The following is a 23,334-nucleotide window of genomic DNA, read 5'->3' on the forward strand; positions in this document are numbered from 1 at the left end:
TGTCCTTCCTTACTTTTCCTCTTATCTGTCCTTCCTTACTTTCATCTTATGTGTCCTTCCTTACTTTTCCTCTTATGTGTCCTTCCTTACTTTTCCTCTTATCTGTCCTTCCTTAGTTTTCCTCTTATGTGTCCTTCCTTACTTTTCCTCTTATGTGTCCTTCCTTACTTTTCCTCTTATGTGTCCTTCCTTACTGTTCCTCTTATGTGTCCTTCCTTACTTTTCCTCTTATGTGTCCTTCCTTACTTTTCCTCTTATGTGTCCTTCCTTACTTTTCCTCATATGTGTCCTCCCTTACTTTTCCTCTTATGTGTCCTTCCTTACTGTTCCTCTTATGTGTCCTCCCTTACTGTTCCACTTATGTGTCCTTCCTTACTTTTCCTCTTATGTGTCCTTCCTTACTTTTCCTCTTATGTGTCCTTCCTTACTTTTCCTCATATGTGTCCTCCCTTACTTTTCATCTTATGTGTCCTTCCTTACTGTTCCTCTTATGTGTCCTTCCTTACTTTTCCTCTTATGTGTCCTTCCTTACTTTTCCTCTTATGTGTCCTTCCTTACTGTTCCTCTTATGTGTCCTTCCTTACTGTTCCTCTTATGTGTCCTTCCTTACTTTTCCTCTTATGTGTCCTTCCTTACTTTTCCTCTTATGTGTCCTTCCTTACTTTTCCTCATATGTGTCCTCCCTTACTTTTCCTCTTATGTGTCCTTCCTTACTGTTCCTCTTATCTGTCCTTCCTTACTTTCATCTTATGTGTCCTTCCTTACTTTTCCTCTTATGCTTCCTTAATTACTTTTCCTCTTATGTGTCCTTCCTTACTTTTCCTCTTATCTGTCCTTCCTTACTTTCATCTTATGTGTCCTTCCTTACTTTTCCTCTTATGCTTCCTTAATTACTTTTCCTCTTATGTGTCCTTCCTTACTTTTCCTCATATGTGTCCTCCCTTACTGTTCCTCTTATGTGTCCTTCCTTACTTTTCCTCTTATCTGTCCTTCCTTAGTTTCATCTTATGTGTCCTTCCTTAGTTTTCCTCTTATGTGTCCTTCCTTACTTTTCCTCTTATGTGTCCTTCCTTACTTTTCCTCTTATGTGTCCTTCCTTACTGTTCCTCTTATGTGTCCTTCCTTACTTTTCCTCTTATGTGTCCTTCCTTACTTTTCCTCTTATGTGTCCTTCCTTACTTTTCCTCATATGTGTCCTCCCTTACTTTTCCTCTTATGTGTCCTTCCTTACTGTTCCTCTTATGTGTCCTTCCTTACTGTTCCTCTTATGTGTCCTTCCTTACTTTTCCTCTTATGTGTCCTCCCTTACTTTTCCTCTTATCTGTCCTTCCTTAGTTTCATCTTATGTGTCCTTCCTTACTTTTCCTCTTATGTGTCCTTCCTTACTTTTCCTCTTATCTGTCCTTCCTTAGTTTTCCTCTTATGTGTCCTTCCTTACTTTTCCTCTTATGTGTCCTTCCTTACTTTTCCTCTTATGTGTCCTTCCTTACTGTTCCTCTTATGTGTCCTTCCTTACTTTTCCTCTTATGTGTCCTTCCTTACTTTTCCTCTTATGTGTCCTTCCTTACTTTTCCTCATATGTGTCCTCCCTTACTTTTCCTCTTATGTGTCCTTCCTTACTGTTCCTCTTATGTGTCCTCCCTTACTGTTCCACTTATGTGTCCTTCCTTACTTTTCCTCTTATGTGTCCTTCCTTACTTTTCCTCTTATGTGTCCTTCCTTACTTTTCCTCATATGTGTCCTCCCTTACTTTTCATCTTATGTGTCCTTCCTTACTGTTCCTCTTATGTGTCCTTCCTTACTTTTCCTCTTATGTGTCCTTCCTTACTTTTCCTCTTATGTGTCCTTCCTTACTTTTCCTCTTATGTGTCCTTCCTTACTGTTCCTCTTATGTGTCCTTCCTTACTTTTCCTCTTATGTGTCCTTCCTTACTTTTCCTCTTATGTGTCCTTCCTTACTGTTCCTCTTATGCGTCCTTCCTTATTTTTCCTCATATGTGTCCTCCCTTACTTTTCCTCTTATCTGTCCTTCCTTAGTTTCATCTTATATGTCCTTCCTTACTTTTCTTCTTATGTGTCTTTCCTTACTTTTTCTCTTATGTGTCCTTCCTTACTTTTCCTCTTATGTGTCCTTCCTTACTTTTCCTCTTATGTGTCCTTCCTACTTTTCCTCTTATGTGTCCTTCCTTGATAGGTGCTGCGGCCGGGTACTCCACATCCGCCTCCCATGCTAATAAGTAGGAGGCAGATGTGCAGTACTCAGCAGCGGCCACTGTCAGAGGGCAGATCAGCTCCGGAACTGAGCATTTCCGGCTGCCTGCTGCCACTGGGCCTGAGAATAGCTGATCGACAGGGCAGCCGGATGTCGGTCCCTGGGCAATCAGGCATTGATGACCTTTCCGAAGGATAGGCCATCAATGTAAAAGTAGTGGACAACCTGTTTAGCCTTTTTCAGAAGCCCACCAAATACAAAGAATAGGGTAAGGGATGGAGAATGGGCACATGTGAATGTGACAAAAACACCCTATCATTTTGTAAATATACAGGACATGGATATTTTTGAGTGCAGCCTTTTCTTTTTAAGTAGTGTAGCTTCAAGGAACATAATGCTCCCTGCTCTGTTAACCCACAGGGGGTCTCAGTCGTGGGCATCCAGCTTCTCGTTGGGCAACTCCTTTTGGTTCACCAAAGTTCTTTGTGTTAGTCTTCCGATAGAGCCAACCCGTCTGTCAATACCTGTCACACTTTAAGGTTAGTGCATTGTTCTAAATAGACACAACTAAACCTTTTAACCTTTTTTGTTTCTTTTATTTACAATCATTTTGCTTAAAAAGATAAGTTAAAATGATTCCTACCCTGCGATTGGATCCAGTGCAATTGCTTTTGCGTTGTGAAGATCAAGATCTATCAAGGTGATACACACAGTTCCATTGCGATTACATGTAAAAATTTTATCGTTGCTGTGGTCCACAAAGTAAAAGTTGCCCGTCAGCCAGTCAACAGCCATTTGCTCAACACCTGTCAAGAAAAAAATGCTGATATTAGACAAAAGACACATATTCCTAAATATGATAGAGATGAGCGAAAAAAAGTGATAGAGATGAGCGAATAGTAACTATTCATGTCCAGATAATGCTTCCCGAATACCGAGTAATATTCTAGTATTCGTCAAGGCAGAAATTATGCCCTTTTTCCCCGTTGACTTGCATTAGGTTTGTTATTCGTGATGAACACCAGAATTGTTCTTCGGGATTTGTTACAAATAATTCGAACATGACTAGTTACTAGGGATGATCGAATACCTCAAATATTCAGCAACACCCATATTCGCCGAATATGTTGCCGCTATTCGACTATTTGTGAATACTCGATACGCAACGTAAGTCTATGGGATACCCGAATAGTTGCCGAAAAGCCACTATTCGGGCTTCCCATAGACTTACATTGCGCATCGAATATTCTCATAGCAGCGACCTGTTCGTTGGATATTCGCGAAGCCGGATATTGCCGAATATTTGTGATATTCGATCATCCCTAATAGTTACTATTTGCCCATCTTTAAAAATAATCACTTTGTTTTCTTAATTTTTTACAATAAAACCCACTAATTGATACAGTATTAGATTTTAAAACAACTTCTGAAGAAAGCCTAGAGATTTTGTGTTCTTGAATTTGGATGCTAAAATCTTGTCCATTCCATTATTAATAGTTGTGACATCTCCACCTGAATCTGTTCCTGTGACGTCTGCTTCTGTCACCAGGTTCTCCCATATTCCCTCTAGTAATAGAAGAGATGTCAGAACCTGCAGCTCTGGACATCCCAAATTTCTGTCCATCCTCTAAGGTTACGGTTGCTGAGACCTGTGCTGTCTGTCTGTGTCGGTGTGTTTGCTGTTCAGCTGGAGTTATCAGCTTCCTGCTCCGGGGAATTGAAAAGCACCACACCCTACTAAACCTTCCATCTCACTGCTGGAACCCAGCTTTGTGCTCATCTACTTTAGGTCTTTGTTTTCTGCTCATGTTTAGTATTTGTGTTTTCCTGCTTTGACTACGGCTTGTTTAATTGCACTTCTCCAACCTGATGATTTTGTACCTTTGCAGCCCTCTTGATTTTGACCTGACTATATCACCACTCCTGCCAGCCTGCACTATTGGCCAGCAGATTGTTAAAGGTGAGTTAATGAAAACCCCTGGGATCTGGTAATCAGATTGGTTTGCCCTAAGCCTGTCTGTGGTAACTATTTTAGAGTTGTCAGGTGACCACTGATAGACCCTCATTACAATAGTGCTGCCATGGACCTTTCTGCATCTGTGGAACCACCATAACTTATCTTCAGAAATAGAATTAACTATATATTATTTATTGTGAGATACTATGTAGTGGTAAAAAGGAGCAATGTATTTAGAAACACGGCTCATAATTTGAAAATGAAGCAAGAGCTAGCATGCAACATCTGCCTCCTCTTCAGCTATGATCCCCTGGTATGAATAGGTAATTGAACTGGTATATCTGCTGGAAAGCAGACACAAAGTCTGGGCTTTGTATATACCAGATGCTGAGAAATGACAAGTGTATCACCTTCAGAGATAACTCCACTCGTCATCAAAATATCTACAAAGAGACTTTTTGGAGCCGAAGTCCAGTTATGAATATTTGGGTTTTTGTGACAGTTACAGGAGAGATATTTTTGGAATTGTGATCCCAAGGGAAATGGCATGTATGTTTTTACATAACTGTGCAATCTGCACATTGGCCCCAAATTAATATCAGCTCGATGGATGGGGCTATATAGGCCATATTTCCAGTCAATTGAAAGGTAAAATCATGATAGAAAATATGGCATCATTATCTTCCACCTGGGATCTCCTGGGAGGCACATATCCTGAAGACCTGGGATCTTATAATTTTTGGGACTTGAGTTGCATCCCATTGACCAAATCTCACCTGAGGTCACCAAGGAGAAGTACATGGGAATGAGTTTTCTTTAATAGGTACAGATTCTGAGTTTTCATTGGAATATTCACTGTAGGATTGTTTTATGTTTTAATCAGAGCTCTTCTTTCCAAAAGAATTGTGCCATTCCTGCGACCACAGGTTAAGTACTTTTCTTTTGTTTATCCCTTTTATTTTATGTAACTGTATATACTGTGTTGTTTTCTCCACTTTGTAATATCTTTTGTATATTTTTAAAAATGTTGCTACTTTAAATGTATAAAATATAGGGATGATCGAATACCTCAAATATTCGGCTTCGCGAATATCTGGTGAATAGGTCGCCGCTATGCTAATATTCAATGCACAATGTAAGTCTATGGAAAGCCCGAATAGTTCCGAATAGTTGTTATTCGGGTTTCCCATAGACTTACATTGCACATCGAATATTCGCGAATAGTTGAATAGCATCAACCTATTCGGAAAATATTCGCGAAGCCAAATATTTGAGGTATTCGATCATCCCTAATAAAATATAATAGCTTTGTTCCTCTTGCTCTATATTTCACCTGCCTGAAGCCTTGTGAGGATAAAAATTACCAGCAATGGGTGTTCAATCAGCCTGTCTAAATGATTGGTGGTGGCAGCTAGTTTTCCTTGGGTTTTGGTGGAGCTTGACAGTGAAAGTAGTACTTAAGTAAATATATTCTATGCGCTGGAGTTGGGTGTCTATATACTATATGTGCACTGCGAGAGCGTCCAGTAATCGTCTTAGTAGCGAAATCAGCCATTGCCTCTTCTATCAGTCATCGGTCAATTGTGTATTGCCCTGATGAATGAAGGCAGCAAAGTGATAGTCGTGACAATTTGGTGGCAGTGGAGGAGTGATCTTCCCAGCTGTCTGTTTGACATATTATAAAAAATATCTATCTATCAATCTATTTAGCTATCTATCATTTTCTTTTATGGCCAGCTAAAGTGTTTAATAGAGACTTTGTGCCGCCACCTCTACATGTCCTGAATTTGCTATGGGAGAGGTACAGGCACAGTGTAACTTGTGCCTCTGATTTGTTAGTAAATTTGCTAAACACAAACCAAATGAAAATTTTGACCTTTCCATTGACGGTTCCTTTGGCTGTCTAACCTCCAAGATCAATATTCTAGAAGTAGACACATTCTCTCACTCTGGGGACTTTGGTGAATTTTCCTGAAAAGCCCATTTTCAGTCTCTGAATCCCAACCTGTTTTGGCTTCGGTGTTTCTAATTATCATGAGGGTATCACAACAGAGAGTTGTGCTTCTGGTGTCAGGAGATCACAGCGCAGGGCTTCATACACACTTGCTTAGGATTATACTGGTGGCTATGCTGATTCTCCTTTATCCAGCATTGCTAGGGTTAAGTAGATCCTCTGGTCTCTTGAAACTCTGAGTTTGAGCAATAGTCAGCTGTTCTCTATTGCTAATCATCTCTGTTATAAAGACTCCACTCCTAGTCCAGGTAACTGCTGGTGATAGTTTCTGTTATTTTTGCCTCTAGAGGGAACCTGTGAGCTGGGGACCAGGAAGCCATTCAGAGAATGTTTGCTGAGTGAAAGGTGTCTTGTTTTCCCTTCCTTAGTCCTCTTCGGTTTTTCCCCTCCGCTCCGTTCCTTTCTATTACCTCTTGTTGTTTGGAGTGTGATTGCTATTTTCCCCCTGTCTGCTTTATCCTCTCTGTGTCTTTATCCTAGAGCGAGACTAGCCTTCCTGCTGCCATACACTATACAGGGCTAAGCCCAGGGAAAGGCAGGGATAGGCACATGATCGGTTATGTGGTGAAAGAACCTGTATAGGAACGTTAGGGAGTGCAGAGATCAGCATCAGGTGAGTTTTGAAGGCGACCCTGCTCCCCAGTGTTGCTAGGGTTAAGTAGATCCTCTGGTGTTCTGAAACTCTGAGTTTGAGCAATAGTCAGCTGTTCTATATTGCTAATCAGCTCTGTTATAAAGACTCCTCTCCTAGTCAAGATAACTGCTGGTGATAGTTTCTGCTATTCTTTCCTCTAGAGTGAACCTGTGAGCTGAGGAATAGGAATCCATTCAGAAAATGTTTGTTGTGTGAAAGGTATGTTGTTTTCCCTTCCTTAGTCCTCTTTGTTTTTTCCCCTCTGGTACGTTCCTCTATATTACCTCTTGTTGTTTGGAGTGCTTTGTATGGTTGCTGTTTATTTTACCCCTGTCTATCTTATCCTCTCTGTGTTTTGAATCTAGAGTGGGACTAGCGTTTCTGCTGCCCTGCACACTATACAGGGCTGAGTCCAGGGAAAGACAGGGATAGGCACCTGATCGGCAACGGTGTGAAAGAACTGGTATAGGGACATTAGGGAATGCAGGGATCAGCCTCAGGTGAGTTTAGGAGGTGACCCCGCTCCCTTTTCTTTAGGGCCTACTGTTCTAACGTGTAACCTGTGTGTTGCGACACTCGCCGGGGGTTCCCGTGTACCTGGTGGAACCCTAATAATGACCATATCAGATATAGACATAGTAATTAAAGTGATCACATCCCTGACCGTAAGGTTTTGGGAAAAGTTATAGGTTCAGCATTTAGATCATTAACAGCAGCAGCAAATACCAGACAATCATCATGTTTAGCAAACGGGTGCTGCCAAAACTTTCATTCCATTCACCATATCAGATGCCTAAAAGTTTGCTTGTAGTTTGTTACCATTTATTGCAATATTATGTGTCTGAATAAATGATTTTACTGTATAGCACCGATTGGCATCAATGCCAGATAAAGAACGAATTTCCAAATAAATTGCATCCTTGACGACCTTTGGATTCCAGCTCGTAATGGGTTTTTTGTGCGTAGTTTAGATCTGCATTGAAAAGGTTTTACACATGTAAATTGTAATTTTTTTTTTCCCTGCCAGGATTCATGCCTAACACAAACACAAACAAAGACAACCATTATGCTCCTAATTCCTATGTAAGTGAATTTCTAGCTTGTTGCCAAATGATTATAAAATTATAATAGCGTCCCTCAAGCCTGCCATCTGAACCGAACAATAAAAACAGATTTATGGCAATACACAGCGATTACAATCTTTTCTTAACAGCGTCTACTAAACGTGTCTCATAAATCTGCTCCGATTATAAATCAAAAAATGGGATCTTTTTTTTTTATTTTTTGTAATTTTTTATATTGTAGAGAATAAACGGTCTTTTGCTGTTGATCTAAAACTAAAAAGAATAATGTGCTATTATTAATGAAAAACATCAAGAGCTTGCAGGCAAATTGAGCGTAATGTGACATGATGACCGTTCCGTCCCGCTATGCTTTACCAATCTTAATTGCTCCTCCCCAGGGAAATAAATGTATAGCCTTCATATCCTTTCATCATAATACTAACTCCTACCGCGAGGACCGACTCTACCTAAAGTCTCAATGTAAAATGACTTTCTACGAGAGTGGTGACAAAGCTTTGATTTCTATTCCATTATCTAAAGAGGATGTCAGTAATGTATGCCAACATATTTTATCCTAAGAGATTCATTAGGCTTGTTTGAAGAATCTCGAGTCATTCGGAATGGAAAAGTTACTATTCCTATAGTACTTAGTGGTCACATGAATAGGGAGGAATAATTTTTCATGGCCTTACAAATTGCTATAGACTTTGTGAGCCAAGTGGACCACTCTGCAGACCAAATAGTCAAGCAAAAGTATATCCAAAAAAATTAGGGACCGCCAATCAATTTATAGATACTTGGCTCTTGGCATTTTTAGACTAAAAATTAGCAAATGACATAAAAGTGCATTAAAATTTTGACTTTTTCCCAAATTTTTTTTTTTTTTACTTAGAGGGCAAATTTTTCAGATTGGCAACTTAAAGGGAACCTGTAAAGTGTAATATGTACCCGGAACCACGAGCAGTTCTGGGTGCATATTAGTAATCCCTGACTAACAGTGACACAATATTGTTTGCACTCTGCTGTCACAGAGTTGTATTGGTCACCTGATTCTGTTGTCAGCGTTTCCCGGTGGGAAGATCCTATTCTTCTATGCCTCGTTCCCGGGAGAATGCCATGTTATCAGGAAGTTCCCTCCATCATTACAGTGCCAGTTATAGTCCTGCTCTGCAGCGTGCTCTTCTGGTCCCTGTAAGTGCTCTAGATTTTGTCCGCTACCTCCCACGACCTTTCCTGACATCCCTGACTCCCATCTCCTCCGTCTTGTCTTACCTTCTGTGCTTCCCTCCTGCTCCCTGTTTGTTGTCCCGTCCCTGCGCCTCCTCCTTTGGCTTGCTCTGCCAGTTACCGACTTCTGGCTTGTCCCGTACCCTGACTCTGCCTCCTCCCTTGTACTGTGCTTCCTCTTGGTTCTGACCTGGCTAGTGTGACTCCTCTTAGGAACCACTTAGTTACCTGGTACACTGTGACTACCTCTAGTGGTTGTTCTCCTTACAGACTGCTCTGGTTCCCTCTTCTGGTTGATCTTGTCACACACACTGTGAGCTGACTCCCCCTAGTGGTGACATCACAACAGTCCCTGTATACACTAGTATAAATGAACAGATCTTTAGAAAAAGTATCGTTTATGATATGCTAATGAGGCTAGCGACTAGTTGCAAGGGCGTTACTTCCCTTGGCTAGTTGTCCCACATAGCATGTAAGCATTCCCCTGTGGGTGTACTAACATGCTAATGAATGCGCAGCTTCGCCACACAAACTTCATTCTTGAAGGCGGCTGGCAGAGGATCGATGCCCTCTGTGCATGATCTGGAGTTCCCAGGACTCCCGATTATGCACACTAAACTCAAGCTTTCTGGCTTCAGTGAAATTTAGTTCACATGACCGGAAGTGCTGGGGACTTGGGATCACGCGCAGTGCGCATGCATCCTCCTCCAGCTGCCATTAAGAGTGAGTTATGTGCGGTGAAGCGTACACCCACAGGGGCATGCAAGCATGCTATGTAGCCTGACTAGCCAAGGGAAGTAATGCCCTTGCGACTAGTCCTTGGCCTCATTAGCATAAAATAAATGATCTTTAGAAATACATTTTTCTAAAGATCTGTTTATCTATGCTACTATATACAGGGACAGTTAGGTAGGTTACTCTTTCTGGCTGCATATTAGCAATCCCTGGATTCCCTTAAATTTATATTCCTGTTTTCCAATACATTATGTGGTAAAATGAAGGATGTCATTCAAAAGTACAACTCGTCCCACAAAAAACAAGCCCTTATATGGCTATATTGACGGGAAAATAAAAAAACGTTATGGCTCGTGGAAGAAGACGAGGAAAAAATGAAAGTGAATAAATGGAAAAGTGGAAGGTCGTTGAGGGGCAAGACCTATATTTGGTGTATATGCCTATGAAGAGTTCCAGTATATATGGTAAATATTTCTAGTGCTTAGTCACTTAATGGGGACAAATGAGAATCTTCTTGACTAGAATCCAGAAAGTTGTTATATTAGAACATTATAATGTTGTATCTAATACATTATTTATATTTGTTGATCCTACTAATACAAGAAATATTAATATAGGAAAGGAAAAAAGAAGAAAAATATGTAACTAAAGTCTAACCTTTAGTGAATTAGTTAACATGATTGTGCTTATATTAATATTTAAAAACAGATTCAGTAAATTGACAGATTATATAATGGATCACTGTCATGCCTTCGTCAAACTGACTATTCATCACCAACTGTGATCTACTAAAATATCCCGATGTTCAGTTTACAGGGTATTTGGATTTATGTATATACAGTACAGACCAAACGTTTGGACACATCTTCTCATCTCTAGAACAACTGTTAAGAGGAGACTTTGTGCAGCAGCCTTCATGGTAAAATAGCTGCTAGGAAACCACTGCTAAGGACAGGCAACAAGCAGAAGAGACTTGTTTGGGCTAAAGAACACAAGGAATGGACATTAGACCAGTGGAAATCTGTGCTTTGGTCTGATGAGTCCAAATTTCAGATCTTTGGATCCAACCACCATGTGTTTGTAGAAAAGGTGAACGGATGGACTCTACATGCCTGGTTCCCACCGTGAAGCATGGAGGAGGAGGTGTGATGGTGTGGGGGTGCTTTGCTGCTAACACTGTTCGAGATTTATTCAAAATTGAAGGCATACTGAACCAGCATGGCTACCACAGCATCTTGCAGCGGCGTGCTATTCCATCTGGTTTACGTTTAGTTGGACCATCATTTATTTTTCAACAGGACAATGACCCCAAACACACCTCCAGGCTGTGTAAGGGCTATTTGACTAACAAGGAGAGTGATGGGGTGCTACGCCAGATGACCTGGCCTCCACAGTCACCAGACCTGAACCCAATCGAGATGGTTTGGGGTGATCTGGACCGCAGAGTGAAGGCAAAAGGGCCAACAAGTGCTAAGCATCTCCGAGAGCTCCTTCAAGACTGTTGGAAGACCATTTCCGGTGACTACCTCTTGAAGCTCATCAAGAGAATGCCAAAAAAGTGTGCAAAGTAGTAATCAAAGCAAAAGGTGGCTACTTTGAAGAACCTAGAATATAAGACATATTTTCAGTTGTTTCACACTTTTTTGTTAAGAATTTCATTGCACATGTGTTAATTCATAGTTTTGATGCCTTCAATGTGAATCTACAATTTTTAGAGTCATGAAAATAAAGAAAACTCTTTGAAAGAGGAGGTGTGTCCAAACTTTTGGTCTGTTCTGTATATATAGCTAAAGTGCCTTAATAAATACAATTGGGTATGGTTCCTATAATTAATTTGCCAGCTGCTATAGTGAACGGAGCACTGAATGTTGTAATGAACTGCATAACTTGAGCGCAATCAGCATTACATACATTGTAGCTGACAGTGGTGAGCGAGCAGTAAGGTCGACGAGTGCTCATTTCTTGAATCAAGTAGGTCACACGCTCGGATGGGCACTACTCAAGTACCGATTATAATGGAAGCCAATGGGAATCAAGCATTTTTCCATCAGACTGTCATGCTTGCCAGGTGTAGCAAGAGTGGTGAGATGCGTTCAGACCTACATGCATCTGAAGCACAACAAAAAAACATAAGGCATATAAAATTCACACTGTATTCCATAGGTCTCTATTAAAGAGACTTATGGGTTCAGGAACCTCCTTTCCTGTCCCTCTAATTCCGGTTTTGATAGACGCTTCTTTGGAATTTGAAGTGTTTAGAATTGAAAAGGGGGGCACCGGGGAAACACAAACAACGGGAGGCCCTGGAAATAGTGAGAGCGGTAGGTGGGCACCTCCTAACCTCACCTGCAACTGTCCTTTCTCTCCTCACCAGTTTCTATACAGTCCCTATAAAGGCTCTATAGTAACCCTGACTAGTGAGGGGCAGGTGGGGTTTACTAGACCTCACTGCTGCACTAACAACACACTAGGAAAACAAAGACAAAAAGAGAAAACATAACGACAAAAGGATATTGCCTGAGCACAAGAACCAGACTAGTAGAACCTTTCTTAGAGGAGGCCAGGACACAAATGACTTTGTATCTTCAGCAGGGAATGTTGGGATACACTGCTATATGAAGCTGAAGGGCGTGACTACTTAGTAAATGCAGCTTATCACTCAGCAAGGAACTCTTTAGGAAAAGCTGCAATACCAAAAACAGGCACTTAACCACTTCAGTGCTAAGAGAAATGAAACCCATTTAAATGGGTTTAGATGAGGGGCTTCAGTCCAAAGGCTGACACTGGTCACAACATGCAAGAAGACGATCATGACACAGACCCTCCCTGGAGGGCTGGGGATGCAGGAAAATCATTGAAGTGGATGGAAACTGTGCTCAAATGGAATGGAAAGAGCATGGAGAAGATGCCTAAATGCATCTCTGACTCTGGGAACAATGTTGTCAGAGTATTACCCACTTTTACAGACTGACAATAAAATATTGAAAACCGAAGATGAAATGAATTTTACAAGAAAAATGTTAGGAAATATTATTTCCTGTATAATGACCTGTGTATATGGCCAATTAGGCTACGTTCATAATTAGCGGTTGTGCCGCATTTTTGCACGTTCCCATTGCTTTCAATGTTGCAAAACCGCTGAAAGAATTGACATACTTCTTCTTTCAAAAACGCTGCAGTTTTCCATTTCAGTCAGGAAAAATAAACAACCATGTGCATTACATATATGAAATCTCATGACTTTTGCTGCAAAAAATGCTGCAAAAAATCAAAGAAAAAATGTAACGTGTAAACACAGGCATAATAGCCAGGCCATCTCTCACCGTATTTCACCATATTTATTTAAAGGAGGGATTAAAAAGAGTGGCACTCCTACAGCGGTAAAGCCTATGCACAAAGTGCAAGGCCTAGCAAAACTATAAAGGAGAGATTGCAATACATCCTGGAAGACATGGAGAGGAAGGCCTCAGAAAACATCATTGGATATTTTTAAAAAGAATGGGCCTCCTACAGTTTTAAAGCCTATGCACTAGATGCAAGGTCTAGCAAGAATATAAAGGAGGGATTGCAATATACCCTGGAAGACATGTAGAGGAGGGCCTCAAAATACATGTTTGGGCATTTTTAAAAAAAGAGTGTGACTCTTACAGGGTTAAAGCCTATGCACTAGGTGCAAGGTCTGTCGAAAATAAAAAGGAAGGATTGCAATACATCCTGGAAGACACTCTAAGGACAGATTCGGAAAGCTATTATTTTCCATTATTAAAGAATGGGACTCCTAGACAGGTAAATCCCTAAGTGCAAGACCTGAAAACATTTTTTACTCCAGGGGGGCTATAAATATATATAAGCAAGCACATTTTCTAGGTAGGACTCTAAACATTATGAAGAAGGGCATAATACACACCCTTGAAATATCAAGAGTGAGGGTCGCATGACCACATTGTTGATATGGTGGAGGAGTATATGAAAAAGAAGATATCATGAACCAAATACCCTTATGTGGGTGGGAAGGGGTGCATGAGGATACCCTAGAATAAAAAAACATTTTAATTGCCTTTTTGTTCTGCTGCTGTCATCCGGTGTGGTTCAAAAGTCTGGGCAAATGCAGGCCTCAATCATTTTGATAAGAGTAAAGCCCGCTTTACACGCTGCAATGTATCTTACATTGTGTCGGCGGGGTCACATCGTAAGCGACGCACATCCGGCATCATAAGGTACATTGCAGTGTGTAACAGCTACGTGCGATTGCGATTGAACGGTAAACCGTTCATCACACGCACGTCATTCATTCCTCATGAATTGAATGTCAGATTGTTCATCGTACCCGGGGTAGCGCACATCGCAGTGTGTGACACCCCGGGAACGATGAACAGATCTTACCTACGTCCTGCGGCTCCCGGCCGGTAATGCGGAGGGAAGGAGGTGGGTGGGATGTTTACGTCCCGCTCAGCTCTGCCCCTCCGCTTCTATTGGCCAGCTGCCGTGTGACATCGATGTGACGCCGAACGTCCCTCCCACTCCAGGAAGTGGACGTTCGCCGCCCACATCGAGGTCATATGGACGGGTAAGTACGTGTGATGGGGGGGTTACTCGTATGTGCGGCACATTCAACATATTAAACGTGCCACACATACGATGGGGGCAGTTACGATCGCATACGATCTCGTATGCTGGATCGTACGGTGTAAAGCAGGCTTTAGCCTGTTAACCTTTTCTGTTGATAGGTGGATGCGCCTATCAGTTATTATGCCCCCTGCCGGCACTAAAAAACTAAAAACCGGCTCAGACAAAATGCTAGTGACAGGGAAGGCCAACACCTCAAAGGCATGGAGGGCCAATCAATCCACCGTATCCAGATTGGATACCCAATACTTTTACGGCACAGATAAATCACAGAGGATTCCGGTATGTTTGGCTAGGTACTCCATCATCTTGCAAAACTTTTTCCACCTTAATGTCAACTGTAGGTTTTGCATAATTAAGTATATTCTGCTTAGAAAATCAGAACATATCAGGACATATCCTAAAACACAATCATTTTTCATGAGGTCAAGCCAGATCTGGATGCCAAGAGTTGGTCCTTCTTGACTTTTGGCAGGTATGAGACTCATTGGCATGTAATTGTAAATATATTTCATGCCAGATTTGGAGTTATAGCATCCACATAATGAGTCAGTGGGTAATACATGAAGCTATTGGTAGTGCCAAATATCATTCAGTTGAAAAGATAACCTATAAAATAAAAAACTGTGAATGCCGTTTGGAAATTCATTTGGAAATCTTGCATTGGCTCCGGAAGGTGATGCCATCTGCAGTTACCCACACAAAAAAATTGTAGAGAAAAACATATTTTTAACTATGAAAAAAATCTTTTAAAAGTATTCACAGGAGGACGGTATAATAAAAAAAAAATCATGTCATGTTCAGAGCAGAACATATTACAATCCAGATCCATGATTCTATTTGGCTTCAAATACTTTTTGGTCTATACAATAATGTCTTCCATTAACCTAAAATATTGTTCTAGGAGACAATACACTTCCCGACTCGCGACCTCGTTCTGCCGACCATGCATATTATTAATATGTGATTGAGTTATAACATTGCAAAACTCTTTAGTAACAGCTTGTCTCATCATACTGTCGCACAGTGTTTGGCTCTAAACTCGCTGAGTGTCACGGCGTCATCAGACGCTGTTCAGACTACAGACTCTAACACTCCATATTATGCTTCTGAGTTGCACAGACAGGCTCAGACGTAGACCAGCTGTGTGCTCTTTAGTGATCAGGCTAGCAGGAGTTAATTTGTGCTAGCCTGCAGGTTAGCTTTTGGATCATACGTTTTGGGACACCTGACACAGTTACTCCCTGCCTTTTTTAGGATGGAGGAATCTGTCTTGCCATGCTGACTATAGCTTTCGCTAAACCGGTTCGTATGCTGTTATGTTCCAGTTATTGGTGATTTACTGCGTGTTGCTTGGTGTGTTGTGGAATTCCTCCTGTTGTCTGGTTATTTCCTTCGTGCTCTTTATTTTCCTTCTTATTATTTGTTGCCTGGTTACTCCATGTGAGAGTGCTAAAGTATTGGTTTCCACACTTTGTCCATATATGTGGGTTCTAGCACTCCTGTGCCAATCCTCCCCTGGGGTAGGGACAGAGGGGGTATTAAATCAGGGCTGTTCAGGAGCAGGGCAGGGAAGGCGGCCCAGAAATTGTCACCATTAAGATGCATCTTTGGGAGGGAGGACAGCTAGGACCCCAATAGCTTTAGGGCCAGTCTAGGAGCTCTGGTCCCCTGTTATCCCCTCAAACCCGCGATACAACTGGGAAAATGGGATGTGGAATGTTAACATTTTAAAGCATTTCCCATTGTTCTCCCAACCTTTTTTTTGTTGGGGAATGGTCTGGACACTCAAAGAAACATTACATACGCTTCCAAAATTGGCAGTTTGATTGCCTGGCATATAATCTGTATGAGCATAATAACAGCAGAGTAAAGGGAAAAACAAGAAATAAAATGTGAGCCAATCTGAAACTCTTAAATCCCTGGTAATATTATGCTTCTTATTGCCCACTGTATCATGCATTATCAATAATTACCATAGATGATAATTATTTAGAGCAGTTTATCTGCCCGGTAGAGTTGGCAATCTAATCTCTTATTCATGTGCTAACTAGGGCAATGGTATTAGAAAGCTAATGTACTAGAGGTTGGTTCAAGGTAAATCCAATTTGCCTTTAAAAAAATTGTGGTTCACTTTGTGCGAATCCAAGAAATTGGTGGACAGCCAGCTTCCAATTTGCTGGGATATAGTAGAACGGGAAGGCGATAAGAATAAATATAAAAAAGCATATATACTTGGCCCTCATCACTCTCGACACACAGCCTATTCTTTTTCCGTACTTTTTTTTTTGATCTGGTGCACCTTCTTCTTCTCTCTGGCATGGTGGTGTCTTCCACCGCATCCTGGTTTCTTCGGCACTGAGGTCTACTTGGTGAGACAGAGTTTTGCAGTAATCTACTATACCTCAAGCCATACCGTAATGTTATGATGCATGAGGTCTAGTCATTGCCAAAGATGGCAGGAGCTAGAGGAACCCACTACACCAGACAGAGGAAGAGGCCACACTGGACTGAAGAAGACTACTTGATATGAGTGGGGCTGTGCGGCAGGACAACTGAGGACTGCGTTAGTATACTTCTTATTGTTTGTTTCATCTATGTTGATTATGGTCTGGGGTCTGTTCAGATGTTGCGCTTGGTCGGTTTCAAACCTGCTAATTGGTAAGGTGTCACGGTCTTTCCTCTGTTGCAGATTTTGGTGACAGGTTTTGGGTCAGAGTCTTACTTTATCTTGTGAGACTCTGCTGATTAAAGGGATTTCCTTTCCTTTCGGGAGGAGACTGTTAATGACAGTGTACCTTCCAGCAGCTCCTGACTACTAGTCAGGTGTTTCTGGTTAAGACCATGCCCAGGTCCTATAAATGCTCTCCACTTCCACCAGAGGGTGTCGGTTATTTTCATAATTTGGAAGTTTGGCCAGGAGGAGAAAGGAGCTTGAGAAACTGTAATTCTATTGTACGAACTGAGGATTTCGATCGCGTTAGGGCAATGTTGACAACCAGAGATGGGTTCTTGGTGCAAAACGTTTTATAATATGCAACCAACAATATGTACACAGAAAAGAACATGCACAGTATATACCTGCCAGGTTCGGAGCAAGGGGGAGGCCACCAGGAGCGAACCCCTATACAGGGGCTGTCTGGCGATCACCCCAGAAGGCCTAGATGCGCAGCAGCCAGGACACGAAAGGGCAACAGGTTCTCGTCCAAAAATATCCGTGCAGGATATGGAACGCGGGTCCTAGGGTGGATATGGACTGAAAGGGACCGGGCACAAGCGCTGACTAGAAACGGCAGACGAAGTCCGGGACCAGCGAGGGCACAGCTCGATGAGACCAGGTGGAGTCCAGAGCCGGTGTCGGGTGATTCAACATGATCCAAAATAACAACCAGGAAACGATAGCAGCAGAGCAAGAGTAGACAGGAAGGAGTATACTCAGGCAACTAGACTAAGCTTAGGGGCGGGCTTTTAAACAGATGAACAGGAAGTAGGGCAACAGAACAGAGAACTCCATGTCAACAAAGGGCAAGATCCTTCAGAAGCAAACTGGAAATCCAGGAACACTGACAGAAACTCTCTCTCTGAGACTTTTATTGTGGGCTGCAGGATTGGTGCTGGCTGCAGCATTTCTAGGTCTGCTGGCTGTATGGTATGGAAGTTATTCAGTAGTCAGTTGTCCGTCTCCCCTTTTATGTTGTTTCCTCTTGTGCACTTTTCGTGGATTCTTTCTGTGTGACCACTGTGTGTACAAGTTGTAGTCATTGTTATCCCTGTTTTGTTCATATCTGTTAGTGGGGTTGTAGACTTCTGTTCTTGCCCCTTCCCACGGGTGGTGGGTTGTGGAGGGGGGTCTTCTCATCAGAGACAATGATAAGAGATAGGACTTAGGTCAGAGGCCCAGACCTCCCTACCTTCAAGGGTACCTCCAGGTATTGGGGTGAGCGCAGGTACCCTAGCCTTAGGGCCAGTATAGGTTCCCCTGTGTTGCCCCGGTCACCCATGACATAAAGTCTTGGTAAAATAACCAAAATATTTGAAAAGGTATCAACGTTACAGTCCATCACTTGGATTACTAGTTTATCGGGCACATGATATATCAGCCATATGAGTGTTTATTATACAATGCAGAATCTATAATATGACTAATTACCAGCAAGACATTTTGCAATTCCTCAAGGTTAATAGAACAAATGTCTCCCGGTATTATGTCTGAATCGGATGTTGTTGACAGGTCTTGGTAAGTTTGAGATGTTTGAGTTGTCAGATGACACAGTTTTAAGGCTATTAACCAGATAGACACAATTAGGAAACTGTCATTTCGCATGAACAGAACATGCCGTGACAAACATCTGTTCAGTCATGTATGAATGAGATGTATTAATATGAGAAACCTTCCACTGCACATGAGAAACCACACATAATGCTAAGAAAATAAAAAGTATAATCCTGCTCAAATAATAAAGAGAAATATTATTTATCTTAAGAGCACTTTAAACGCAGCGATATCGGTATCGATATTGCTAGCGAGCGTACCCGCCCCCGTCGTTTGTACGTCACGGGCAAATCGCTGTCCGTGGCGCACAACATTGCTAACACCCGTCACATGGACTTACCTGCCTAGCGACGTCGCTGTGGCCGGCGAACCACCTCCTTTCTAAGGGGGCGGTTCGTGCAGTGTCACAGCGGCGTCACTAAGCTGCCGCCCAATAGAAACGGAGGGGCGGAGATGAGCGGGCCGAACGTCCCGCCCACCTCCTTCCTTCCTTGTTGCCGGAGGACGCAGGTACGGTGTTGATCGTCATTCCTGGGTTGTCACATGGAGCGATGTGTGCTGCCTCAGGAACGACGATCAACCTGCGTCCTGCAACAGCAACTATATTTGGAATTTGAATGACGTGTCAACGATCAACGATAAGATGAGTAATTTTGATCGTTAACGGTCTTTCGTAGCTGTCACTAATGAGGCCGGATGTGCATCACGAATTCTGTGACCCCAACGACATCTCGTTAGCGATGTTGCAGCGTGAGAAGCCCCCTTTAGTATTTGAAATGGGTTCTCCTGTTTTTTGTTATGCGTCTGTTATTCTTAATTATCTGACATGTGACGAGGACATATCTGAAAATATCTATATAATTATAGATGTTTACTCTTTAGGCCCAGTGCTCACGCTGTGTAGTTTTGACGCGTATTTTCAGAAATCTGCAGCAAAATATGCATGTCCATTGTGAAGCCAGCAAAGTCTATGAGAATTCAGAAGTGCTGTGCCCACGTTGCTTATATTTCCCTTGCATATTTGGTGCAGATTTGGTGCAGAAAAAAATAAATCTGCACCAAATACGCAAGGGAAAAATACTCAACGTTGGGACAGCACTTCTGAATTCTCATAGACTTTGCTGGCTTTACAATGGACATGCAGATTTTGCTGCAGATTTCTGAAAATACGCCTCAAAATCCAGGGCCTAACATTCTTCAAAATCTGATAGGAACTAGGGATTAGCGGACCCATGGAAGGTTCAGCCGGACTTTAGTTAAAAGACTGGACTTGATCCCAAACCCCGAAACCCATATAAAATCAATGGGGACCCAAACTTTTGTGCTGTAAGATGATTGCAAAATGGTCATACTAAGGTTAGGGGGCTACAAAAGACAGCAAAAAGGGGTCAATTGTCCTGCAAATTTGTATATGAGATAAATATTAAAAAATGGCATGGGCTTCCACCTATTTTTGATAACCAGCACAGGCAATGCAAACAACTGTGGGCTGCAACCCTCAGATGTCTACTTTACCTTGGCTGGTTATCAAAATTACTTACTGTGGCATGTTGACTTACATTTTGGTCATTATAATGAATGTCCAATCATGTAAAACACTGATGGACTGGGTTTGCCAGAGAACCTCATTTTTAGGTACTATCAACTGACAATGGGGAAAATTGGGACATCACAAAAAGTGAAGCCCATCTATGACGCCCATTTGGCTTATTGTCAACTTCTTTAAGCCTACTACACTTACAATCTAAAATATGTCCTTGGGATTCTAAATTGATATCAGAAGTGATCAATCTAATATATAAAGCTGAGTGTATGTACAGTATGTGTGTATGTGTGTGTGTGTGTGTCCACTAAAGGAATTTGCACCGTCGCATTTACAATCACGAAATTTTGCACAGCTGCCTCATGTGACTCAGAGAACGTCATAGACTATGTTTTGAGGGGAAATGTTAATCCTGTGTTTTACAGTTATTTGCCAAAAAACCTGCCTCCATTAAAGTCAATTGAGCTGGGAGCCACAATGCAGCCAGAACTTCAGAAGAATGTTGACGTGTCACAATGCAGCCAGGGAAAGAGATAGAGATAGATAGATAGATAGATAGATAGATAGATAGATAGATAGATGGATAGATACAGACAGACAGATAGAGACAGGGAAAGAGACAGACAGGCAGGGAAAGAGAGACACAGACAAGGAAAGAGACACACACACAGGGAGAGGCAGAGACAGACAGACAGACAAAGAGACAGATAGACACAAAGAGACAGACAGGGAAAGAGACAGACAGGGAAAGAGACAAAGGGAAAGAGACAGACAGGAAAAAAGAGACTCAGACAAGGAAAGAGACAGGGAAAGAAAACAGATACACACAGACAAAGAGATAGACACAGACAAAGAGACAGACAGGGAAAGAGATAGACAGGGAAAAAGACAAATAGGGAAAGAGACGGACAGGGGAAAAGAGACACAGACAAGGAAAGAGACAGGAAAAGAGACACACACACAGGGACAGGCAGAGACAGACAGACAGACAAAGAGACAGACAAAGAAACAGATAGACACAAAGAGACAGACAGGGAAAGAGACACACACACAGGGACAGGCAGAGACAGACAGACAAAGAAACAGATAGACACAAAGAGACAGACAGGGAAAGAGACAGACAGGGAAAGAGACAGAAAGGGAAAGAGACTGATAAAGATAAAGGATAGAGAAAGAGACAGACAGAGAGGGAAACAGACAGGGACTGGTAGAGAAACAGAGAAACAGTTATTATCCCGGGTATCGCCGGGTGCTACAGCTAGTTCTTTACTAAATTCCAATATTGCACATAAAATATGGAAACAGCAACACAGGGTCCACAGTCTCTATCTGAACTGTTTTATCACTTGAATTGCAATATAAATTGAAAAACAAAGCAGAACTTTTTGCTATTTTCATATAAAGTTCTAGAGTACATTGAAATTACCATATGATCTCTTTGGAGAGTCAAATGGTCATTGTGGAAATCATAGGCACATAGTGGTAATTTTCTTCGACTTGTACAGACGTCACACTCTGCCCCATGCAAATGTACGACAATTACATTTTTGCAGTGTTTTTTCTATATATTTTCCCATTAGGAAACAGATGGGCTGTTACTTACTGTGGAGATATTGTGATACGTGTATTGTTCTTTCCTCTGTAAAGGTCCAGGTCTTGGTGATTTTGTGGCACTTCAGTTGGTACGAAGACTTTTTGGATTCGATCCAGCATACTGTGTTTTCATCATAAAAAAAATCCAGCGTGTGAATTCCATTTGCATTTCTAGAACTCCTGTTGAGCGCTTTGCCCCCATTAATATCCAGCACTTCAATTGTTTCTGAGTTTGCAATCAAAAGAACCGGAGGTCTGTCAGCGGGCTCTAGGATTAAACATAATGCAATCATAAGTATTAATTTGCGAGCTGAGACAATCTGCATAGCACATAGCATGTGTGAAAAAGGGATTGTGACTGTTGGATTTGGTATGTGGCATTGTCATTTCTTTTCCAACAACTTGAAACAAGCATGAATGTTAAAGGGGTCACCGGAATTAGAGAACATAACATCTTCTTCCTTCCAAATACAGCGGCACAGTTGTCTAATAGTTATGTCTGGCATTACAGGTAAGATTCATTGAGTTAAATGGATGTGAATTGCAATACCATACACAACCTGCGGACAAGAGTGGCTCTGTTTTTGGAACAAGTCTTCGATGCAACCACCATTTTTTTCGGATTATAAGACGCACTTTTACTCCCAAAAATTTGGGAGGAAAATGAGGGGTGCGTCTTATAACCCGAATGCAGCTTACCGGGAGGTGATGCAGAGGGGTAGCAGGAGACAGGGGCAATGCTGCGGGCTGTGGGCACTGTGCAGGCCCTGTGCTGGGTCTGTGGGCACTGTGCTGAGGCTGCAGGTGCTTTGCTGGGGCTCCGCCGGAGCTGTGAGTACTGTGCTGGGGCTGCAGGCACTCTTCTGCGGGCTGCTGTGCTGCGGGTGCTGTGCTGCGGGTGCTGTGCTGCGGGCTGCTGTGCTGCAGGTGCTGTGCTGCAGGTGGGTAAGGCAGGGGCCACCCTGAAAAGATCGGTAGTACGGGCTTCACATAATGGCGCCCGGAGTCAGCACATGTGCAAATGGAGCTCTCTGCTCAATGAAAAGCTGAGATCTCATCTGCGCACATGCCATTTTCCTTTAAGTCCGCTGCTAGGCGATCAATGGGCTGACAGCTCTATCTTTGCATGCGCTGACTCCGGGTGCCATTTCTTTGAAGCCTGCGCCGCCGCACAGAATTTGGGACACTCGCCGCACCACCCTACTCTACACAGCCCCCACCACAGCCAGGATATTCCACATCCGGTACATTCATCTCCCATCAGCAGACTTAAGGAAAATGGCAGCCGGATGTGGTGTGTGCACAGATGAGATCTTGGCTTGTCATTGTGCTGATAGCTCAATCTACGCACGTGTCGACTCCAAGCACCATTTCTTTGAAGACCGCACAGCCAACAGTTTCTGGATGATGCTTGCCTCTCAGCGCCTGCAGCAAGTATCGGGGACACCCACTGCACC

At 42.3% G+C, this 23,334-nt stretch overlaps 1 protein-coding gene across 5 annotated transcripts in view; it reads right to left on the reverse strand.

Annotated features, from left to right (window-relative positions):
* LRP1B (LDL receptor related protein 1B) overlaps positions 1-23,334 on the reverse strand; it is a 2,012,817-nt gene that overhangs the window by 1,069,296 nt on the left and 920,187 nt on the right. For all 5 annotated transcript variants that reach the window (XM_075317168.1, XM_075317164.1, XM_075317167.1 and 2 more), the window contains exons 6-7: positions 21,888-22,145; positions 2,855-3,017 (exon numbers count right to left, since the gene is read on the reverse strand). In XM_075317168.1, the coding sequence (XP_075173283.1) occupies positions 2,855-3,017; positions 21,888-22,145 (421 nt within the window). The remainder of the gene's footprint in view (positions 1-2,854; positions 3,018-21,887; positions 22,146-23,334) is intronic.

Source organism: Anomaloglossus baeobatrachus, chromosome 7, assembly GCF_048569485.1.
Source record: "Anomaloglossus baeobatrachus isolate aAnoBae1 chromosome 7, aAnoBae1.hap1, whole genome shotgun sequence".
NCBI classification, from domain to species: domain Eukaryota; kingdom Metazoa; phylum Chordata; class Amphibia; order Anura; family Aromobatidae; genus Anomaloglossus; species Anomaloglossus baeobatrachus.